This window comes from Neolamprologus brichardi, chromosome 5 (genome assembly GCF_056152115.1).
Source record: "Neolamprologus brichardi isolate AB-2024 chromosome 5, ASM5615211v1, whole genome shotgun sequence".
Classification (NCBI taxonomy): domain Eukaryota; kingdom Metazoa; phylum Chordata; class Actinopteri; order Cichliformes; family Cichlidae; genus Neolamprologus; species Neolamprologus brichardi.
This window is the reverse complement of record NC_142108.1, coordinates 14,753,531-14,776,358: the sequence shown is the minus strand read 5'-3', so window position 1 is coordinate 14,776,358 and position 22,828 is coordinate 14,753,531. Positions and strand designations below refer to the sequence as shown.

The 22,828-nt window shown below is 41.0% G+C and overlaps 4 protein-coding genes across 4 annotated transcripts; all 4 read left to right on the top strand.

Annotated features, from left to right (window-relative positions):
- Nucleotides 1-240: 240 nt before the first annotated feature.
- On the top strand, nt 241-3,662 carry chchd4b (coiled-coil-helix-coiled-coil-helix domain containing 4b). Its single transcript, XM_006806683.3, has 3 exons — nt 241-451; nt 2,172-2,270; nt 2,350-3,662. The coding sequence occupies exons 1-3, from the start codon at nt 430-432 to the stop codon at nt 2,670-2,672; spliced, it is 444 nt and encodes a 147-aa protein (XP_006806746.2). The 5' UTR covers nt 241-429; the 3' UTR covers nt 2,673-3,662.
- Nucleotides 3,663-4,265: 603 nt separating this feature from the next.
- Nucleotides 4,266-10,572, top strand: uroc1 (urocanate hydratase 1). Its single transcript, XM_006806682.3, has 19 exons — nt 4,266-4,512; nt 5,016-5,146; nt 5,629-5,722; nt 5,829-5,888; nt 5,971-6,099; nt 6,186-6,247; nt 6,338-6,404; nt 6,523-6,666; nt 6,772-6,860; nt 7,312-7,374; nt 7,501-7,680; nt 7,781-7,878; nt 7,966-8,038; nt 8,183-8,372; nt 8,495-8,593; nt 8,689-8,788; nt 9,737-9,818; nt 9,909-10,008; nt 10,105-10,572. The coding sequence occupies exons 1-19, from the start codon at nt 4,387-4,389 to the stop codon at nt 10,243-10,245; spliced, it is 2,028 nt and encodes a 675-aa protein (XP_006806745.1). The 5' UTR covers nt 4,266-4,386; the 3' UTR covers nt 10,246-10,572.
- A 308-nt stretch (nt 10,573-10,880) lies between these two features.
- Nucleotides 10,881-16,143, top strand: LOC102790044 (MAP kinase-activated protein kinase 2-like). Its single transcript, XM_006806681.3, has 11 exons — nt 10,881-11,284; nt 11,395-11,650; nt 12,620-12,759; nt 13,726-13,790; nt 13,878-13,957; nt 14,281-14,407; nt 14,584-14,659; nt 14,816-14,940; nt 15,423-15,508; nt 15,587-15,667; nt 15,757-16,143. The coding sequence occupies exons 2-11, from the start codon at nt 11,402-11,404 to the stop codon at nt 15,991-15,993; spliced, it is 1,266 nt and encodes a 421-aa protein (XP_006806744.1). The 5' UTR covers nt 10,881-11,284; nt 11,395-11,401; the 3' UTR covers nt 15,994-16,143.
- A 918-nt stretch (nt 16,144-17,061) lies between these two features.
- LOC102780943 (actin nucleation-promoting factor WASL) lies at nt 17,062-22,503 on the top strand. Its single transcript, XM_006806731.3, has 9 exons — nt 17,062-17,368; nt 20,725-20,871; nt 21,094-21,180; nt 21,275-21,350; nt 21,441-21,513; nt 21,595-21,679; nt 21,786-21,939; nt 22,054-22,280; nt 22,363-22,503. The coding sequence occupies exons 1-9, from the start codon at nt 17,270-17,272 to the stop codon at nt 22,501-22,503; spliced, it is 1,089 nt and encodes a 362-aa protein (XP_006806794.2). The 5' UTR covers nt 17,062-17,269.
- The last annotated feature ends 325 nt before the right edge of the window (nt 22,504-22,828 follow it).

Genomic DNA, 22,828 nt, shown 5'->3' with positions numbered 1-22,828 from the left:
TTTCAGTGACGTTAATTGATTTGTAATACAACCGAACTTTAGGGATAAAAGCTTTAATGGACGGGTGTACCAAACTACCTGTAATTACTTGAATAATATTCAATAATTAAGCGGATAACATTTTATGTAATTTCGCAGAAATAAAGTGTGGTCCAAACACAAGATGAAGATGATATTTCTGTTACGAACTCCAGGAGGCAGCAACGCGCACCGTGGCGTGAACAATCCCAGCAACACTTTCGGAGAAGAAGAGTAACCACGTTCTGGCAAGGATAGTTGTGAAACAGCTTCCGAAGGATGGATTAAAACCTGCGATGCTGTGATTTGCGTTTGTTGCATTGTGTGTCAGTAAAAGGCGCAACCATCAGTGACCTGCTATCTGTTTCAAGGAGTCAAGAGGAGGAAGTTAATGTGCTTCGGCGTGAAGAGATGAGTTCGGTCAGACAGGAAGGTAAGCATGCTGTGATAGCCGGCTAACTTTTCTGCAAAGCTACTCTCTAAAGCTTAGTTGAGTCTGAATGAAAAATGAATCTTGGTGTAATAATAAGGTGGATTAAGAAGCTCCCTCATAGGATCTGAGCTAGGACAGTTATCCTGAGAGGGCAACAGTGCCTGCCACCTGTGGCCGTCAGAGTTTAACCTTGACCAGAAGGTGCTACAGTCCACTAGGCCTGCAACATACCGTAATTATTAAAGTGACTAATATTAGCACGTTAGAAAGTCACTTCTAGTCTAGTTATAGTTTAAAGTGTGTGTGAAAGTATTTGGACTGTCATGGTAGCAGATTAAGTAATTCGTCACACCAAGTGTGGTTTTAAGATGCTTTTACACTACACAGCCCTTATTGGCTGTAGATTAAGTTTAGTTATTTAGTGGGGAAAAAGTGGCTATAATAAATTCTGAACTACAGCTGAATTCGTAATGTATAAGCTATGATTACGTGGCTTATTAATCCTTAGTTAATGTTTCAGAGAACAGGGAGAGTGCACACTCGTTCTTGGAGATAAGAGTTTATAATCACACATAATAATAATAATTATCATCACACAAATATGTTTCATTTAAAGGTGGGAAGAGAACATGCTTTATTATATAACTCTGTATAATCACAACTGTTAAATGCGTAGCTACCTTTTCTATTTATCAGTATTAAATTCACGTGAATTTAACTAATTGAAACTAACTTATTGCGAGCTTGTTTGTGCATGCAACGGAGTGGCAGGAACCTTTGCACACTCACTGAAATGGCAGCTCAGGTGCCTTCATGATATAATGACCCCTCTTCATATCTATGTTTCAATCAAAGTCAGTTTAATCTCAGTTTGCTCTAATGTTTATTCACTTGCAAGGGAGGAAAAGCAGTACAGAGTAATAGTGTATGCGAGTGCTTGCCAGGGCAGTCCCGCTGAGCCTGTTTTATACATTTCCCCATTCATATCAACCAGTAAACATGTACTGTGGGAACAGATGTGTGTCAGAGAAAACAGTTTAGTTGTATAGCGTGCTAGAACACAATGCTGATGGAACTTGAATAACAGATAGCAGAGAAGACACATCACAGATTGGGAGAAGGACAGACAGACAGAGAGAGATTTTCTCAGCTTACCTCGAAAGAGTGTTTATCTTCGTCTTCATGTTTTTGCTGTGTCTATGGGGTTTTCTCTGTATACTTTGGCTTCCTCCGACCAAAGAGAAGACTCAATGCCAGATAAAGCTCTTAAGTCCTTGGAAAAAAATCCTGGGATTTAGTTTGAAGTGCTTTGAGTGATAACTTCAAATAATCTTTTATTGGCTGTTAAATGATTCAAAGAAAATTGTATAAAATACCAACAAACAAAACACAAAAAAGAAAGAAATCAGCAAATCTTCACTCCAGAGAGTCTGTTAAGAATTGCTGAGCATTGTTTTAAGTGTGTTAACAAAATAAGAACTCCACCAATCATCTCCTGTGGAAGCTCGTTTCCTCCACTGGAAAAAGATACAAGAAACTGCCAGTCATAAGTAAGCCGGCATTTCATGTTATCTCGTAAAAATTCCATTTATTCAGTGGAAATTTTGAGATGTTCAACTCAAAATTTTGACTTATATGTGTCAAAAAAAACCCCAACGACAGGAAAAAGTTTTGATACCTTCCTGATGATTTATTTAAAATACTCTATTTCACACAACAGGTAAAGACACGATCATCTTTGCCACCAAAGAGGATCATGCAGCACCCAGCACTGCGGAGCTCGTGGAGGAAGACCCCAATGACCCATTTGAGGAGAGAGGTGAGAAACGGTAAAGAAAGCTTTGGTGAAGTTGCACAATTACAAGTTATTTATTCTGTATTCTCCTCTTTTGTCCCAGGCTTAATTCTTCCCAATGGGGAGATTAATTGGAACTGCCCCTGCCTGGGTGGGATGGCCAGTGGTCCCTGTGGGACTGAATTTAAGGACGCCTTCTCTTGTTTCCACTATAGTAAGGAGGAGGTGAAGGGCTCTGACTGCCTGGAGCAGTTCAGGTCTATGCAGGAGTGCATGCAGCGTTACCCAGAGCTCTACCCACAAGAAGATGACAAATCACCCAGCGAGACCCCAAAAGACTCTGAATCCACAAATGCACTGGATGAAAACTCAACATCTGCCTCAGATCAGGACTCTGATACCAAACAGGCCAACACAGAGAGCTAATAATGACTCTCCGCAGCAACAGCGACGCTCAGTATCCATACATGACATCCCTTTATTGAGCAAAAATAATGCAGAGATATTTTTTCATTATTTGTCATCAGTTTATTTTTACTATCGACAGTTTCTTTTTAATAGCTCATTTGTAAATGATCAGAAATGGCTGTTTTGCTTTGGGCTGTGTGGAAGCTGGATAGACAAAGTGAGGAAACGCGCAGCACAGATTACAGATTATTATGAGTTCATTTGAAGTAATTTGAATGGCTGGATGGAAGCAGAGGCTGCCACCTTAATATCAAAAAGTATTTAAGATTTTCCCTCCACTGGTTTCTGATTTGTCCTTAAAGGAAAATGGCTACAGAGCAGATACTGTTTGCATGCTGTTGCAGATAAAACATTTATTTCAGTTTCATTTACAAACTTTGTCAGCAAAGCGATTTAATGGACAAAAGAAAACAAGGTTTGTGAAGTTGTTTAATCCTGCCACTGTGCTCATCCAAAATGGTTGTAAATAATCTTCAGCTGAGTGCTAATTAAGGACCAAGCTTCCTACACCCGCACAGTGCACTGTGTGTATACGTTTGGCTCTTTTTCTTCGTGTCTCAGGATGAACATTTGTCTGCTGTGTGATTAACCATCACAGGTTCAGAGAGTGTAAACAGTATATTGTCTTAATTTTCTGTGTTTTACATTGATACACAAATGTTACTTATATCAAATTTGTCTCAAAAGTTTATGTTAGTAACATTATTGAAAAAGCTGCCAGCTTTACGAGGTATGAAGCACAAACTGAAGGAAATGACTGCAACTTGTTTTTGTTTATGAGCTATTTATTTGTGTCTTGGCACTCTCTGTCCAGTAAGACTGCATTTTTTTATAACCAGACCTGAAAAATTTACCTCATCTAAGCTGAAATGAACCGTGTGTGTGCCGCACAGGAGTGACTGACTTGACTTGAAGTGGATATTGTTAAAAGTTTTATAATAAAATCAATTACAAATCTCTGGTTTGTGAGATATTGTTGACTGTACACATCATATTGCAGGTTTACATCATTAACGATGGAAAAATGAACAATGTTACTCATCACGTGTTTGCTTACCGACATTGAGTTTTCACTCAAAAAACATACTGGTGTACAACATAAGATATTATATTGTGTATTGATAATATATCAGTACATCAGGTTAAAGAACCATAAACAGTAAGTGAGCGTACCCACCATCTTTGAAAACTGACATCGTGCCTGTAGTTTCCTGTTCTCAGTGAAACTGTGGTATTTAGTTGCACTCGTGGTTTTGTTAATGGGGAGCAACATTTATATAATGATTCTGCACAGTCACTGTGCTGTCTAAAAGGTTTCGGTAAGTTGTGACGCACACTTTTGTGTAACTCAGTTACATGTGCAAGCGTCAGGGGCCAGAGGTCTCAGTAAGTGTTTGTCTACTCAAGCATGTGCTGCTTCAAACTCCGCAAGGGATCAATAATTACCAAACAACCTCTTCTAGTCATGGTGTACCATTGGTGCATTGTGAAGGGCAAAGATGACCAAAGAGCCAATGGGACAGTCAGCCAAAGAGCGATTGCCCTCAAATGTTTCTCCTTCCCTTGAATTCTTTCTCTCCACAGGGGATCGTTAGAGCTACTGTCAGGTTCCAGTCTTACCTTTGTCTACAGGTTTCTGATCAGGTGTGTCGTAGCAAATATCTAAAACAGCATGTCTACTTTAAAGGAGATATGCAGCGGTTTGCCCCTCAACCCGCTGCCCCCTAACCGGGGAAGAGATCCAAATGTGCCACATGCACCTATTCGGACTCCCAACCTCACCACAGAAGAGGAGCGGGTGAGTAAATGGATTGCAAAACTATATTCTCGCACAGTTTGTAGGAGTTTTACCACCAAGAAATAGGTCCGTGAGTAGCACAGGTATATCCTGCCATAGTTTTTTTCATAGTTTTAGTTAGCACTAATGATGATAATTCAGATTTAAAAGACGTGACCAACATTAAAAGCGGTGACGTTACAATTTATGCACAGGAAACTTTTGGACATTATCCAAACAGAGCTGCACTATCATGTCACATAATTGGGCTTCTCTAAATATGTCTGATGGGAAAGTGCATTTGTGTCCTCTGTCCTATTGCGTTACCTCTCCTGGATCACGCCCTTTCCTAAAAATTGATTATTCTCAAAGGTCCTCCACTAAGTGAGTGAATAATTTAGAGAAAAACACAGAGATGCTTAATAAGTTACACGAGAAGACCGGGGAGCAGAACGAGATCTAATCATGTTTTCTGAACATTTACGTTTCTTGTCTAACGTCCTCTAAATGCCTCTTTCCTCTAGCTGGCGCTGAGAAATGCCCTGCGTTATTTCCCCCCCTCCCACCATGCAACGCTCGCACCTGAATTTGCTCAAGAGCTGCGGCAGTATGGGCACATATACATGTACCGCTTCTGTCCCACATTACGGATGAGGTAAGGCTCACCAAGGACAGCCTGAGAGAATTCTGATGCCAATATTTCTATTCTATTTAGATATTTAACACTGAAGAATCTTTCTGTGAGTGTTACAACTAATAGAAGGCAAACAGTTGCACTTTGTAATACTTTTAAAATGTATTAATCTACTAATATATGGGCTGAGCTATACAGGCACTTACCAGTGTGGGCGTGCATTTACATTTTTTACATAATTTTTATATAAAGATTTAAAAGAGATGCTCAGAATTACGGTCATTGGGATCTTTAGGCAGAACAGGTAGAACAGAGAAAACAAAGAGGAAGAAAAGATTTAAAAAATCACATACTATAACAGTATGAAACTGAGAGACCACTCAGTTGATATATAAGATATATAAATATATCTTATATTTAAACTGCATTTCAACTTCAAAGTGGTATTTTGTTGATTTTCCCCCCATTTTACAAGTAACATGAATTTCCTTCTGCTTCCTAAGAGCTTACCCCATAGATCAGTACCCATGTCACACACGTCAAGCAGCCGCTATGATGCTAATGATTATGAACAACCTGGATCCAGCAGTTGCTCAGGTAAGCACAGCTTAACAAGGCTAAGCCTACTGAATAAAATGCTAGGTTTTCTGTATAATTTATGTGTTTGATGTGAATAACAAAGAATTCGTTCTTCATCCTTCAGTTTCCTCAAGAGCTTGTCACCTATGGAGGGAACGGACAGGTGTTCAGTAACTGGGCCCAGGTATGGCCTGAGTTAACATGATCGTTTGCACGTCTCTGAGCACAGTGTATAGCTTTTAAGTTTTGCATTTGTGTGGGTGCAGTTCTGCCTCGTGATGCATTACCTGAGCGAGATGACAGAGGAACAAACTCTGGTTATGTACAGCGGTCACCCCATGGGTCTTTTCCCCAGTCTGCCTTCCTCACCTCGCGCCATCATCACCAACGGCATGGTAACGGCGCATCAGGCATTTAGCTCAGTAATGTCATATGAAGAGATAAGTGACGCATTCACATGTTTTTCTTTTGCTTGCATCAGGTTATTCCAAATTACTCCTCCAGAGATCAGTATGAGAAGATGTTTGCGCTGGGTGTATCAATGTAAGTCCTCAAGGTCCATTATAGCTACTTGCTTTTTTTCGTCTGGAAATGCCAAGTGTGGTCTCTTTGCTTTTTGCTGTGCATTTTCAGGTACGGTCAAATGACGGCAGGCAGCTACTGTTACATTGGGCCTCAAGGGATTGTTCATGGAACTATGGTTTGTAATAATTACAAACAGATGCACACAACACAGTCTGAAAGTCCCTCACACAAAAATGTAATAATGCACGCTGTAGTGCCTGTTTTAGATTTATATTAGTGGTCCTTTTTTGCAGCTGACGGTACTGAATGCTGGCCGGAGGTACCTGGGCTCTGGTGATCTGAGGGGGCGTGTGTTTGTGACCTCTGGCTTGGGGGGAATGAGTGGCGCTCAGGCTAAAGCTGCCGTCATTGCTGGCTGCGTCAGTGTGATTGCAGAGGTCAGCTGGTTTCAAGTCATTTCCCATGAACTCTGATGACTAAGCAATAACAGAGGAAGTACTGTGTAAAGTCAATGTGACTGTGTATATTTGATTTGCGTTTAGGTGGATGAGGCTCCTCTGAGAAAGAGACATGAGCAGGGTTGGCTAATGGAGGTCACTAGCAGCTTGGATCAGTGCATTAAACGCATAAGGTAACTGAGAACATTGGATTAAAAGTCTTTATCAAAGGTTCAGTCAGACTGCTCTCGTTTGAAATGATTTACTACATCAGAGATCAAAAAGGTGGCCCTTAAATCAACTCAAGTTGGGAAGGTGTGTTTGGTTTTTGATGTAAGGAGACTGGTTATGGATGAAGCAGTGCATATCCAGCTGACTGCCTGTACTAGCTTGCAGGATTCACTCGAGCGTGTTCTCTTTGTTGAGACTTTGTTCAACGAAGGGACATTTAACCAAATATCAGTGGGGGTGTTTGCGCCTGTATGTATACTTTTAACCTTGTGTGGATTAGAGGTGGTAAAATGTTTTGTACATTACAACAAACCCCATAAACATACAAGTAGCATGGTGATCCAATGTTAGAATGATTCCACAGGTAAATCTCTCAGCTGTGAAAGTCACTAATTACTACTTTGTTTCTTACAGAGAGGCTAAGAGCGCCAAGACTCCCCTCAGTCTGGGATACCATGGCAATGTTGTAGACTTGTGGTGAGTCAGACGGGATACGTTTACACTATAAAACCCAGGTGTACAGCTGCAGCTGCAGTGAAGGAGACAGTTTTTGTTGTTGTTGTTCCCTTGAGGTCTTAGTCATAGTCTGCTCTTTCTAAACAGGGAGAGAATCCTGCTGGAGTTTGAGAGGACAGGCGAGCTCCTGGTAGATCTGGGTTCAGACCAGACCTCGCTCCACAACCCATATAATGGTGGTTACTATCCAGTCCAGCTCACTTTCCATCAGGCCAACCAGCTCATGTCTACTGATCCTGACCGTTTCCGCAACGTGGTCCAAGAAAGGTTAAATTAATCACAGAGCTTAACAAAGCTTATTGTTGTGCTGTTGTTTTTATATGTCTCTCTATTAAGCTGAAGAAATGTGTTTTAAATGCTATCACAGCCTCCGAAGACAAATAAAGGCTATCAACAAGCTGGCTGATGCAGGCATGCACTTCTGGGACTACGGTAATGCTTTCCTCCTGGAGGCCCAAAGAGCTGGTAGGTAATTTAACAAACACAGGGAACTCCATTATCATGCAGTTAATTATAGACTAATAACGAGGAACATTGTCTTTTGATTTACAGGTGCAGAGGTTCAAAAAGTTGGTGGAGGAGCAACAGAGTTCCGTTACCCTTCTTATGTGCAGCACATCATGGGGTGAGAAACCTCCTGAATGAACTAAACTTCACTAAGTTTAAATATGTTGTGAAGCCTGCCATACTGTGACTAGACCCTTTAATGAGATGTGTGAATAAGCTTGTGTGCAATATTTGTGATCTCATTTCATATGCCTTTACCCAGGGATATTTTCTCATTGGGCTTTGGGCCATTTCGCTGGGTGTGCACATCTGGCGACCCCAGAGATCTCGCTGTAACTGACAACATTGCCGCTACTGTCCTGGAGGAAATGAGCGCCAATGTACCTGATCGTGTGAAACAACAGTACAATGACAACATTCGCTGGATTAGAGAGGCTGGAAAACATAAAATGGTAAGCTCCCTACTAAAACTATCCACCCACTGGATATTTCAGTGTAAATTACACAGGTAATAAATGAATAATAATACAACAAGAATGCCCATATGCTTCATGTATTGTTTTTTTTTGTTTAGGTTGTAGGATCACAAGCCAGAATCCTGTACTCTGACCAGAAAGGAAGAGTCTCCATTGCGTTGGCGATCAACCAGGCTGTTGCTGATGGAAACGTTTCAGTAAGAGGATAAACTGTCTGCTGAGGTGATAATGAGGCTTGATGTTCAGTTTTGAGTGTAGTCTCAGTAGTGTCGATGTTGTTACTCTTGTTCAGGCGCCAGTGGTTATTAGCAGAGACCATCATGACGTTAGTGGCACAGACAGCCCCTTCAGAGAGACTTCTAATGTGTATGATGGTTCTGTCTTCTGCGCAGGTACGTGGTACACTCACTACAGCTGAATACAACTGAAATTTGAAGCTTAATACATTGAACTCATTTTACATCACGAGCCACATACAGCCCACTTTGAGCTTAAGTCATCTTAAGTGGGCTAGATCAAATAATTATGCCTCAGTGTGTGTTACTGCCTTCTTTATTTTGTTGGAGTCCCCTGGCTCCTGTGTGTATGTTCAGTTTTGCTTCCCCTGTCTCTTTAGTCAGATTAAGTTCACCTGTGTTCCCTGGTGTGTCCCATCCTCCTGATTACCTCATGTGTGTATTTAAGCCCCTAGTTTTCTTTAGTTTGTTGTTGTGATCTCCCCTCATGTTGTGTGTTCTCCTATCAGTCCAGCAGTGTTAGTTATTTTAGGTCAGCTCTGCCCTGCCTGTTTTATTGGCCTGCCACTTGCCGGCTGATAAAGCTGAGTTTTTTAGTTCAAGTCTGTCTGCCGAGTCCTGCATTTGAGTCCACACTCAACCTGCCACACACAAGTGTCCCATGACACAAGTCAGTTCCTTAAAGGCATTCTGAATGCAAGAATGGGAGACTTACAATATTTTAAAGCTCACTTCCAGGCAGCACATTGTGGTGACAGATGCAGCTTTATAACAGAGCGTATGACCCATTACTGGTTGAGAGAGTTTCAGTGCCTCTGCAGGAAACCAGTATCAAAGAAAAATGCTCTGTGCTTTGCTTCATGGACAGTACTGAAACCGAATTGTGTCTTTAAAAAAAACAAAACTGAATCTCCTTGACTACTGCTGATATGAAAACGGTTGTGGCTGAAAGTTGTGGCTTGGCCCAGAAACGTATAACTTTGGTGACATAAAGCCTTTTTTCATATTCTCATCGTTCTTGTATTTCCACATTCATATAATCCATAAATACTTGAGCAGTAATAAAAAAGTCCACTCACAGCTCACAGCGTGTACCTGTTGCAGACATGGCAGTTCAGAACTTTGTTGGTGATGCATTCAGAGGTGCCACATGGGTATCCCTGCACAATGGAGGTGGTGTTGGCTGGTAAGTCTGACTACAACAGTTCGCCAAAGCCATATTTATCTATTAATACAAATTTAATTCAGGGTGATTATAACTGCCGCCCATTTACAGGGGTGAAGTCATTAATGGAGGATTTGGTTTGGTGCTGGACGGCTCAGAGGAGGCAGCAAAGCGTGCCCGTCTGATGCTCAACTGGGATGTCTCCAATGGGGTGAGATAGCTGAATGCGAAGCAGGTTACAGCCTCACTTCACAGTCTGCAGACGATAATTGTCCTGCTGCTATCTGTGTGTTTCTGTGTGTTGCAGGTGGCTCGTCGCTGTTGGTCTGGAAATTCAAACGCTTACGAGACCATCCAGCGCACCATGGAGGAGAACAGGCAGTTGCATGTCACCATGCCCTTTCCTGTGCAGGATGAGCATGTGCTGGATCGTGCCCTGCAGGGCTAAGCAGCAAGACAAAACCAGCAGTCTGTGTAAAAAACCAGCCACAAAACTTATCCATCTGTTCAAATTTTACATAACAGACTTATCATACCACATTCATACCACAAATACATCTGAATACGCAGAAAGCCTGCAAATATTTGTCAGTACTGCAGTAGGTAATAAATCTATATACACTGGCAATTTTTAAAAACAAAACTCTATCAGGTTGCTACGGTGTTTCATATATTTTAAATGCATGTATTCTTTATTTTCGAACTTGTATACATTATAAAACCTGTGTTATTTGTGTGTACTGAACCTGCTATTACTATCAAGTAATTAAAATGCCAAGTCCTACGTGTCATGTGCCATACAGGATGTAAAGTAAGAAAAGCTGCAGTTCTCCGCAGTAAGAGTTAAACGACTGATGTTCGAGCCAAGGCCAAGTTGGTCACAGTTGATAGCACATAAAAAAACAATATGGATTGTGCCCTGAACATTTTCACTTTGCACTGCTCATAGCTTTGTATATATATATATATATATATATATTCAACTCAAAGGGAGCCAATTTCTTGCTAATTGGATCAGATTTTATTCTTGAGGATCCGAGTTCCGTTTTGTTACACTCTCGAAGGCGAATGGTCGCGTACTTACTACAGGTCTTTGCTCTGTCTGCTGAGATCCTGCCGTGCGTCTTAACGCGGGATTGTTCCTTTAAGAAAACTGTGAATGGTCCATGAATTTGAGCCTCGTCGCGCTGACGTAAGGGAATTGGAGAGGTTGGTGTGCCTTGCAGGAAGAGACAGATAACAGTGATGAGGACCAGGCAAAGGTACCAGATTTTTTTGCCGAGATTTTTTCCCCCACTTGTTGTGTTTTTATAACCTCTACATTTACACAGCCAATTGCTGAAGTCGTTTGAAGTCCGTGACAGTATAACGGTGCTTGTTCCCCTCCCTTTTCTGCTCATCGAGGATTCTTTTTTTTTTTTTGTTATTTTAGATTGCCTCATTTTTTTTCTTCAGCCATAAAAAGAATGGATCGTGACGTGTTGTAAGTAAGTAAGAAAGTCGTCTGGATATATGTGGATGAGCTAAGATGACACTGGGTATTTTATGCGGCAGAGCCTGGTGACATTTTCTTTTCTGCGCCACCGTCGGCTTTTAGAGAAAAAATGGATCATTACCAGGAGGAGCAGTCGGTAAATTCTATTACCGCGCAGCACGGGACAGCGACCAACAGCGACTCCAACTTGGGCAGCGGCCTGACTGACCTCCAGCCACCTGCTTACTTCAAACTGGAGTTCAGGAGAAACGCGGTGACCGATGACTACAAAATAACATCTCAGGTCCTTGGCCTGGGAATCAATGGCAAAGTACTGGAGTGTTACTGCAAGAAAACAGGAGAGAAATGTGCGCTCAAGGTTTGTGACTGTGCCTGCCGCTTTATTTTGTTGTTGTCGCTGGAAAGAAAGAGAACAGCCATCAATTATTCATTTCCCCACAGTTGCTGTGGTCTGCACCGTGTAATGGTGACTGGAAATCTGTGCAAATATCCTAATGTCGTTTTATCTTCAGGATTTGATGTAAACTTTAATGTGCGGCAGCTTCAAATTTATTTGAATGATATATCATATGATACACATGAACCAGGGATGAATGGAGGAGTAACCTGAAGCAGATTTGCCTTTTGAACTACCCAGACAGTAGTTGTGTCTCACACGCTGTTGTATGCTGTCTGGGATGCTGCTGCACAGTTTTTACTGTTGTGATGTTGTTATGTGGACAATGAGCTTCTCTGTTAAAACTTTATACCAGTGTCTCTGACATATAAAAAGGGAAAAAAAAATCCCGCATTTTTCACTCATCCATGCAGCAATGTTGAGCCCACAAAAGCTTATGTGTTGGGAGAAATGCAGCTCTAAAGCTACTTTCAGCCACTCTCTTATTCACAAGGCTGTTGCCAGATTGGGTTGCTCCTCATGTTTGATTTGGCGGATTTTCACACAGGATGTAATTCCTGATGCAACTCCCAAGGAACTGGTGTTAATTAAATAAACAGCTGGCTATGGGATTGCAGGAAAGCCTTATAGAATTAGGCAGGAAGGGCAATCACTCCAGTTCCTCCACGTCTTTTCTTTGGAGGTTTGTGTGAGTGGCAATGTATGTTGATGTGTTATCTTCCTCCTTCAGCACTCAGCTTGCATTGTCACAGCTGTTGGGATATGTGTGCTTAGTGCAGCTTTAAAATCCTGACTTTTATTGCTCCCTCTGGAATAACTGCTCAGCAAACAGCAGTAATTTAATGCCTTTAATTTTGCCTGCCTTGAACACTGATTTGCATTTGGAAGCATTTCATTATAATGTTTAAAACATTTTGTCACGTTCAACAGATTCTCTACGACACTCCCAAAGCTCGACGGGAGGTCGAGCTGCACTGGCGAGCTTCCGGAGGTCCCCACATTGTACGGATACTCAGCCTCTATGAGAACATGCACCATGGGAAGAAATGTCTCCTCATTGTTATGGAATGGTGAGAATAAACACACTGTTTTTTTGGCACCTTTAAGCAAAATCCGTTGCTTAAAAATGGCTTTTACAGATATTGGAGAACAGTTTGTGAATCTGATTTAATCAACAGACTTTTCAAAGTAAATATTGTAACTAAATGGCCTGTATTTGTATAGCGCTTTACTAGTCCCTAAGGACCCCAAAGCGCTTTACACATCCACCCATTCACACACTGGTGATGGCAAGCTACATTGTAGCCACAGCCACCCTGGGGCGCACTGACAGAGGCGAGGCTGCCAAACACTGGCGCCACCGGGCCCTCTGACCACCACCAGTAGGCAACGGGTGAAGTGTCTTGCCCACGGACACAACGACCGAGCCAACCCTGGCTCGAATCGGCAACCTTACGATTACAAGGCGAACTCCCAACTCTTGAGCCACGATCTCCCCTAATCATTTTGTCATTTCACTGATTAATCAATGGTGTTTTAAACACTCTAGAATTTTGAAAACTCATTATAACTTTGCTGAAGAGGTGGTTTGAGTGTGATTATTCGTAGAAACAGCCAAAATTAAAAAATGTGAGTTTATGTGAGCATGTGTATTATTCCTTTGTGTTGTTATTTTGCTTCCAGTTAAATTTTAACTTGTTAAAACAGTTAAACTAAAACTCAAAGTGGACGCAACAAAATAAGTAATAAAATAAATAAATATAAATAGCTAATAATGATAATAATAATAATAATAATAATAATAATAATAATAATAATAATAATAATAATAATAATAATAATAATACTTGAATGCATGCAAGTCTAAGAAATGGTGGTCAAACAAAAACCCTCAAGACTGAACCCGCCTGAGCAGTTAATAGTCGGGACAATGACTTGCTTTGTTATAAAACCGTGATTGCAGTGGACAACTGCAGTCATTTGCCAAGAGTACCCCCACTGCCCCAGTTCTGATCTCTTTGTTAATCTTGTCTCAGCATGGAGGGAGGGGAACTGTTCAGTCGCATTCAGGCCAGAGGGGACCAGGCTTTCACAGAGAGAGGTGGGTTCGAGTTCACATTTAACAGTTTCATTTAATGGTTTCTGCATTGCAATCTGTGCTACCATGTCTCTCATATCCTCCAATCAGAGGTGTCGGAGATCATGCATGACATTGGCATGGCCATAGAATACCTCCACCACATGGACATTGCTCACAGAGATGTAAAGGTACTGTAATGCTGTTCTTTCAGAAGCTGCTGAAGACTGCAAGTCTGGTTAAAATGTGCAACATTGCATTAAAAAGTTAACCCTCCACACAGCAAAATGACACATACCCAGAGTTTTAAATACAATGTCAAGTGTACATATGTAATAAGATGATGGTGACAGACCAATCTAACTTTAGTGTAAAGTTGATGCATTGAAAAAGGCCACTGCGTGCGTATTAGTGAGATGCAGCAGTACACTGTGCCCTGGAAATCATTTACACAGTTAATAAAAGATTTTATAAAACACAGTCAGATTTTCCTTGTTTGTTATTCTCACCACAGCCTGAAAACTTGCTCTACACAACTAAAGAGAGCAACGCTACTCTAAAGCTGACTGACTTTGGCTTTGCTAAGGAGATGACGCTGCACAACTCCCTGCAAACTCCATGTTACACTCCGTATTATGTAGGTGAGTGTCCAGTGAAATGTGATCGCAGGAGTTTCAGGTGCACTGCGTATTTGTCAGTATTAGAGTCAAAAGTTGTTTTATTTTATTTATTACTGTCTCCATGTGTGTCTGCATATGATTGACATTTTGGTGTGACTCTGCCCACATTATCGTGTTGTATCTGTTTGCCCATTCAGCGCCAGAAGTGCTTGGGCCAGAGAAATACGACAAATCATGTGACATGTGGTCTTTGGGTGTAATCATGTACATCCTGTGAGTATCTTGTGCCTCTCTAATTAGCAATACTAATGACTAAAAATCAATTCTGCATAGTGCAAAATTAAGAAAGTGTAAAGTTCTCTTCTCTTCTCTTCTCTTCTCTGCTCTTCTCTTCTCTTCTCTTCTCTTCTCTTCTCTTCTCTTCTCTAGACTCTGTGGGTTTCCTCCATTCTACTCAAACACAAGCCAGGCTATCTCTCCAGGCATGAAACAGAGGATCAGGTTGGGCCAATATGAGTTTCTGAACCCAGAGTGGGCAGACGTTTCTGAGGAAGGTCAGACTAACAGAATAACTAAACAATACTTGCACTGCTGTGAAATAAAATGCAAGTAGAGAGAGGCTCTAAATGAATATGCTATTGGTCCACAAAGTGTAAATTACTGCGCCACGGCGCTTCAGCGTTCAGCCTCACTTTAATCCTCGCACGCTTTAACAACATAATCATGTGCTTAACAGAGAGAGTGGAAATGACCTGCATAAACTTTCCGCTGTAATAGGAACCTCATGGTTTGCAACACTAGATCTCTGTATGTTTAAACTTCCCATGGTGTTGTCTGTGTGTATCTTTTTGTTCTCTTGAGAGAAGAGGATTTTTTTTTGTTCTTTTACATTAGTTCTCGTTTCCAGTTTCCAATCACTGAAGAATTGAGAACCTTTGCAACATAACAACTGAGATAAACCCATAAACATATCTTTATTCCACATGCACGTTGCCCTGTTGGATTGCTTGACTGTCTTTTTTAATGTTACCTGCAGCCAAACAGCTCATCATTCAGTTACTGAAGACAGACCCCAGCGAGAGGATGACCATTGGACAGTTCATGAACCATCCTTGGATTAGTGTGAGTTAACACCTGTGCCCGTTCACCTCTGTGTTTTCTTCCATTGCACACGCTGATGTGAATGTTTTTATTTAACAGCAATCCATGGTGGTCCCTCAAACACCTTTGTACACCTCTCAAGTTTTGACAGAGGACAAGGAACTATGGGAAGATGTAAAGGTGAGAATTGTATTTACTTCAGAATCTGGCCACAAGATGGCAGTGGACCATTATCTCCGGTTTAAAGCACAAACTGTGTCTTCCAACAGGAGGAAATGACCAGTGCCCTGGCCACGATGCGCGTGGACTACGACCAGGTGAAGATCAAAGACTTGGATACATCCAACAACCCTCTGCTGAAGAGACGCAAGAGGCCCGTTCCTCCGGGAGCTGATGGCGTGGAGGAAGCTGACAGAGGGGATGGAGATGGATCAGGAGTGTGTAACAGTCAGAGAGAAGTATTGTTTTCTGAAGAACATGGTAACATGATCACAGAAGAAAAGTAGCATTAAAACCAGAGTAGCAACATTTTCCATCCACATATCAATTGTTGTACTTTACTCGTTCTTTGTGTTCCTGCACTCACTTTAAAGAATGCCATTTATTTTTAACTCTCACTACTTAAAGTGAAATAAAATGTTGTTTTTTATCTTTTACATTGGTGTCCTGTCACATTTTACATGGCAGCTCATTTTATACAGAACACTAAGAAACTTGGAAACTTTACATTTATTCTGATTGTGAGTAACACAAGAAAAAGCATTAAGCTTAGAGACTTTGTATAAGCATTAGGAACTGATTTTTTTCTCTCTGTAACCAATGAAAGACGATATATGGAAGCCATAAAAGATAGTTACTTAGGCAAGATAACATACAACTAATTCCTCTTTTCAAGTCACAACTGTTTACGTGGTTATGTCACTGCGCTGTCAAGGGACTAATAAACCTTGAGAAGTGAAGGTGTTAACATGGTTCATGCTCGTTATTAATCTTGCCAAACATTTCCGCTTGCTTGAAATGTCTTTCTATACCAAGCCGTTAGTGTTTCCCGTTGTACTTGGCTTCAAGATAAATGTTGTTCACTTTTTCACTCTAAAGTGTGCAAAGCCAAAACACAAGCTCTCTAATTCAAGTGTGGCAATTGGACTTGGATGTTTCATGTACACAAAACCATTAGAGAACATAATTATACTAACTACTTTTTAAACCTTGTGACTGAATCTTAAACAATGTCAGATTTTAATGCCTTCTACTGAGATTTCTATGTGAAACCCTGATCTCATGCAGTGGGAGAAAATTAGTCAATATTTTCCACTGGAAGGGTCGTGGATTTAAAGCAACATGGAAATGGAAATATTCAGGGAAATTAAAATAATTTCCTTGGGTACAGAACTTAAGCAAATGTATGAATGTAGGTGTTTAGTTTTGTGTTTGTCTTTAAAAGTTGTGCCCCAACCCGAACAGGGAACTGCCTTCCTTAAAAACGACTTTATTTACACTTTATCCCACATATGGTTAATAAGTACTCCTTTGTTTCACTGACGATTGTACAAGTGACCTTTGAGTATGCACCCTCAATCATTTGGTTACTCAAAGCCGAGTGGATACATGGCGTCCATAAATTTGCATGATGACATGCTGTAATGGAAACGTTACCATTCAAACTATGGTTAGGATCAGGAAGTGGTGTGTTCAGGACAGGTCCACTGGACGCATCTGGAACAGGAGGAAAGGCGAGATTAAGAGGGTTGAGGTAAGGCGAGGAAAACAGGAGTCTCTGTGATGGCCTTGGCTCTGATTACTGGAAGTCAGGTTATAAGTGACCTCCTGACGATCCGTGAGAAAGGCATCCTCATCGGTCTGCTGGAGCCGCAGTGTAAGGTACACTTCATTAATTTGTATGAAAACAGCTGAAATATACTCATTTTTGCTGCATGTGTAGTGACATTTTAACCAGATTAGCGTCCAATTTAAAATGTTTGGTGTTTATTTGTTACATTTATTTGATACATTTATTCATAAATGCTGTAAAATATGATGGAAAAATAAATAACAAAGCTGAGAAAATTGGATGTGTTTTAAGAGAGTAAAACACATTCCCACCATCTGTTAAATTCTACATGATGATAATAGTACTGTAGTAGCTCGATGTACTATGATGTATGTCTCTCTGAATCATTTCATGCTCACACTTGTTTTCATGTTATCATCTGCTACTATCAGAAGGAGCCTGGTGTATGAATGGGTCATGTGTTAGAGCTGTTTTAGTTTTACATTTAGCCTAATCTTGTCATCTGCAGTCTCAGATGCTTGTTTTGTCTGGCACCGTTGTGTTGCCAGAGCATCAACCACAATATTTAAATATTATTTAAATACCACTCCGCAGTAAATAAATTAGGCATTTTTAAACAATTTTCAGTGTTAGGGCTTTAGACAGTTATTTAATTAAATTTTAAATTCTGTGGTGTATTTGTTACCTTCCCTCTGTTTTCTCTTGCTTAGTGAGTAGAGGCTGTGTTCATTCTGGCCAAAACATTTCTGTTGTGAAACACAGAGGCACTGTGCCGGCTCTCTCTGGTGTAGATCAAATTAGGCTATGCACAAACTGGCTCTCCCAGTTCATTACATTACACTGACATTATCACTACCAAGAAGAAACAATTTGGAAAAAAGACACAGAGCAGACCCAGAACAGAGACACTGATAGGAAAGAAATCGTCTTCATGGTGCAGCCATAGATGGCCATTTGATTGGCAACATAAAAATACTAAATGGAGAAAAAAAATCACAAAAGTGAAAAAAATACATTATTTTATATCCTCCAACAAAATTCTAGGGTTAACTTCCAGAGTTCCCAAATACATCCTTTATAGTGGCATGTAAATGGTTAATGACCCCTTTTTAGGGCACTATAAAGTTCTTGTATGGTATCCTGTGTTTACATGCACACAAACTGCATTGCGTCTGGTGTTGTGAACTGGCACTCAGTAGATAAAACTGAATTATGTTAAACTGAAAATCTGTAGTGTGAAGAACACACATCCAGATCCAGGAGGGCCAGTATAGCCTGACTAACACATTCTAGACAGATGTGTCACCAGCACAACAGAGAACATTAGATATCTTGATTAATCTCTTATAGTCTGCAGTCTTGTTATTCCATGTTTGGATGAGGCTGACTTGCCTGTGGTGAGCAAAAGCTGCTTTGAAAGTGCATTTTGAAGTACAAACTACTGACAGTAATTTATGATGCAGCATGTCACTGCCATTGTGGGTTCCCTGAGACACGTACAGATGGTTCTTTTATGGTGCTTCCTTCCTTTATTACTTGTGTTTGCTTTCACAATAAAATTGTCTTTCCAAACAACGTCAAGTTCACTCACCTGCTAACACAACCTCACAAACTGCCCGTCCATACTCACTCCACACACCTGGCCCAAGTGTACTACTGCACAAGTACAAGAGATACAATGCCTAGCCCGTGCTCCACCCCTCCCCTGTCGCTGAGCCAAACCCACATGCCTCCACCACAATGAAAGACAATTATAACAATTTATAATGCTAAAACATTCAAATCACAACAAAAATCGACAGAAACTCTAATATACATGAACCGAAACATTAAATGCCACTGAAAATGTGCAAGGTTCCAGGTTTGGTTTCATTAGAGACGAATGGGGCGGGAGATTTGTGACAGCAGGATAGCTAGCAGTGCAAAGAAAGGTTTACAATATGGGACTTAGACCTGCTATTATGTGCGGTGTGGAAAAAGTGGAACAAACAAAAAAACAGGAAGTGGACATGAAGGTGGCAGAGCTGAAGATGCTTCAACTTTCATTGGGAGTGACCAGAATGGAGGAAAGGTTAGAGAAACAAGGCAGAGATGGTTTGGACACATGCACAGGAGAGACAGTAGACAGTGGAGCTGCCAGGCAGGAAGAAAAGAGAAAGACTGTAGAGAAGCTTCATGGATGTAGTGAAGAAGAACATGCAGTGGTAAATCTATAGGGCCGAGGTTTGGATTTTGCATTCTGCAGACTGTGAGCAGCTTCCACCTCTTTTCACATGCACTACACATAGGTCAAGTGTGTATGGTTATCTGCCTGATGTATACATTGCCTGGGCCTTTGCAGGGTTAGAGGAAGAGAGGTGTAATGCAGGTCAAATTACACTATATTACAGTATTCAGTTCAGGTGCATTTATATTGCCCCAAATCACAACAACAGTTGCCTCGGGGTGCTTTAAATTGTAAAGTAAAGACCCTACAGTATTGGAGAAAACCCCACAAATCAAGCAACCCCATATGAGCAAGCATTTTGCAACAGGGAGAAGAAAAAAATGTACTTTTGACAGAATAAAACCTCGAGCAGAACCAGGCTCAGAGAGGGAAAGCCATCTGTCATAACCAGCTGGGGGTTGAGAGGTAAGAGAAGAGAAAAGAAAAGAGATTGTAGGGAGGCAGGACAAAACACAGACTAAGGGAGAGAGAAGACAAAAAGGCAATGGCATGCTGCAGTGGTAATATAAACACGTGGGCAGTGAAAAGAGGTCAGTGGAGTAAAGAAGTGCTCAGTGCATCTCTGAGAGCTTCCTTTTCCCCTCCTGCATGGCAGCTCTATCTTTAGCATCCATTGTCTAATATAGCCACTATGCCTCCTCTGCACATCTCGTCATTTCATTGCACAAAAACTATTTAAAAAAAATAGCTACTCTATTTGAATCACCACGCAAAATTGAATGTAGTTGAACAACCAGAAAGATATTACAAAATGTAGTTAAACTACAGGATTACTTAAAAGTAGTTCACTATTACCTAATTGAAGCAACAGAAAGAAGTTAAATGGAAAAGAGGTCATCAGTCTCTCTGAGGAGCCGCATCTTTGCTGTAAAATGAAACTAGAATGACTCAAAGGGTTACTGTCAGTCAGGAAACGTGAGCTGGTTTCGAAAGTAAATGATTTCTTTTTTTAAAATCGGATGTTACTCATTAAAGAAGTGATTGTGTAGGAGGACGGGCGCACAGTGTCTTAAGGACAGGGTTAATGCAAAATATCAGAAAAACAAACCAAAGCTAACTCCACAAGATCATTACAGAAGAGACATTTACACAAAGACACCAGGAAGTTGCATTAAATTTTCTAAAATTTAACACCAACATGAACATGCCTGTGCCTTGTATCTTAATAAATTGCACATCATGTATTGATGCACTTTGGACCACTACTGTCTATTTCAGCTGATGAAATCTACAGTAGCACAGATACTAAAGGCCATAAGTACCCCAGGGGAGAGGCCAAGCTGGAGTCGCTTAGAATGCGGTGTGGTGTGTCTCATTGAGGATTCGTCCATGCATTCCTATTTCCTGCACTTATACTGCGTCAAGGTAAAAAGAACATCATTACTGCTCACATTCACTCCACCCACTCAAACTGGCACATACGCTGAAACGTGCACGCTGCTTCCAGCATGGCACAGCACGGGGCAGCTTGAAGTGTTTCCTCTACTTTGAAGTTTCCATCAGCAACAATAGGAAGACTCATCCAGATGGGTGCTCCTGTGCTTTTCCTTGTGCAACTCTAACAACTCCTCTCATTCTGAAACACAGCGTGCCAAGTTACTGTGGGAGCAGGAAATGTACATTCCATTCAAGTACACTGCAGCGCGTGCTTTCTTCCATACTTTCCCCGCAGATGTAAGTGATCCTGTTTTGTCATCGATGCGTGCTTTCTGATTATCAGAGTGCCACTTTTAGGTTGGATTTGGGTAGATTTGCTGTGTTTTCGCAGGACTACCAGGTAGGCATCAACTTTGCAAATGAGACTGAGGCAGAAGAGTTTCATCATACCGTGGAGGCTGCCTGTGGTTAGAATAACAACAAACACATCTACACGTATAAATGCTCTCAAAGGCTCAGCCCTGTCTCGTATTTTAACACAACCTTTATATTTACAGAAAAGATGACCAGCATGATTGAAATGACAGCAGTGGGCAGTTCAACGAGGAAACTGCCTGCTGATGATTTGGGGTGAGAAAGATAGCACCACTTCGTGTCTTTAGAGGGAAGGAAAGAGCGTTAAAGAGTTTTGTGTTCTTTTGTTCTCTTTAGAATTGAACCATTGCACAGTTTGAATGGGGAGAAAGATCTCCCTATGGACACATCTTCCACGGCAGCTCCTCCAGCTTCAAGTTCTGTATGTCAAACTCTACAGTGAAATGTTAATGGGGTAACTGTTAAGCTGTTATTAGTCATTAATAATAGCATGATAAATGACTCCCTGTTATGTCTGCTTGGTGAAGTTTAAGGATCTTGACCCGGCTATGAGGAGACTGTTGATGCAGGCCAAACTCACAGAAGAAGACTTGAAAGGCAAAGACATTGCCGAAGCTGTTGACTGCATCATCAACAAGTTTGGAGGGCTGAAGGCTGTGCAGAGAGAGCTGAGAAACAGAGGTACTATATCCCGTTAAGTTTATTAGTATGTGCAAATATTTATTTATGTTTTCGTTTCAGGAAAAATACTATTGTTTATGTTTTTTAAGACAGTGTTCTGTCATATGCACATAGGCCCAATCTCTCAGACACTGCCAAGATCTGCAGGGGCTTCCATCTATCTGAAGAAGGGCCCGTTGCCACCAGTCCCTTCCATCAAAGACAGCAACACTTTTCAACAAACACCAAAGGACATGGACACGGTAGACAAGAGTCAGACAAACACTCCGATTCCTTTCCCTCCACCTCCCCCTCTGCCAGCTCCTGCAGAGAGGTTCAGAAAGAGTGCAAGTTTCAAAAATGTAAGAGGAAAAGATCTAATTGAGCATCCATACTTGTACACAGTGGGTGGGCTGAACAAACTTTTGTGTTTTGTGCTGTTAGGCTGGCTCCCGAAAATCAACAGAGACAGGCGACTTAATCCTGGCTGCACTGAGAGAAGCGTTCAAAGAAAAACGGATGCTTCAGCAAAGCAACAGGGAAGATAGAGAACCTACTGCTACTATTCCTAATACTAACCAATGATGGACTCCTTTAAGAAATCTTGGAAGTCAGCTTGTACTGTAAATGTAGTTAAAGATGCAGCTTTTTGGCTTTGATTGTCAAACAAAGCAGTGGTCAGATTAAATTGCCATAAGGCAATGTGGTAAAATGAAAAGCCACATTGTGCATTTAAAAAAAATCTAAAATGCCATCATATCAGTACAGTATGCTAAGTCTTAGTTTAGAGTCATAGATGTCACTAAATTAGATAACGAAGGGCCAGATTTTCACTTCCCAACGTAAATCCCAGCTTCCTTAAATGTACCCTACAGCAATATAAAGATAAATGAAGAAACAGATGAACTTT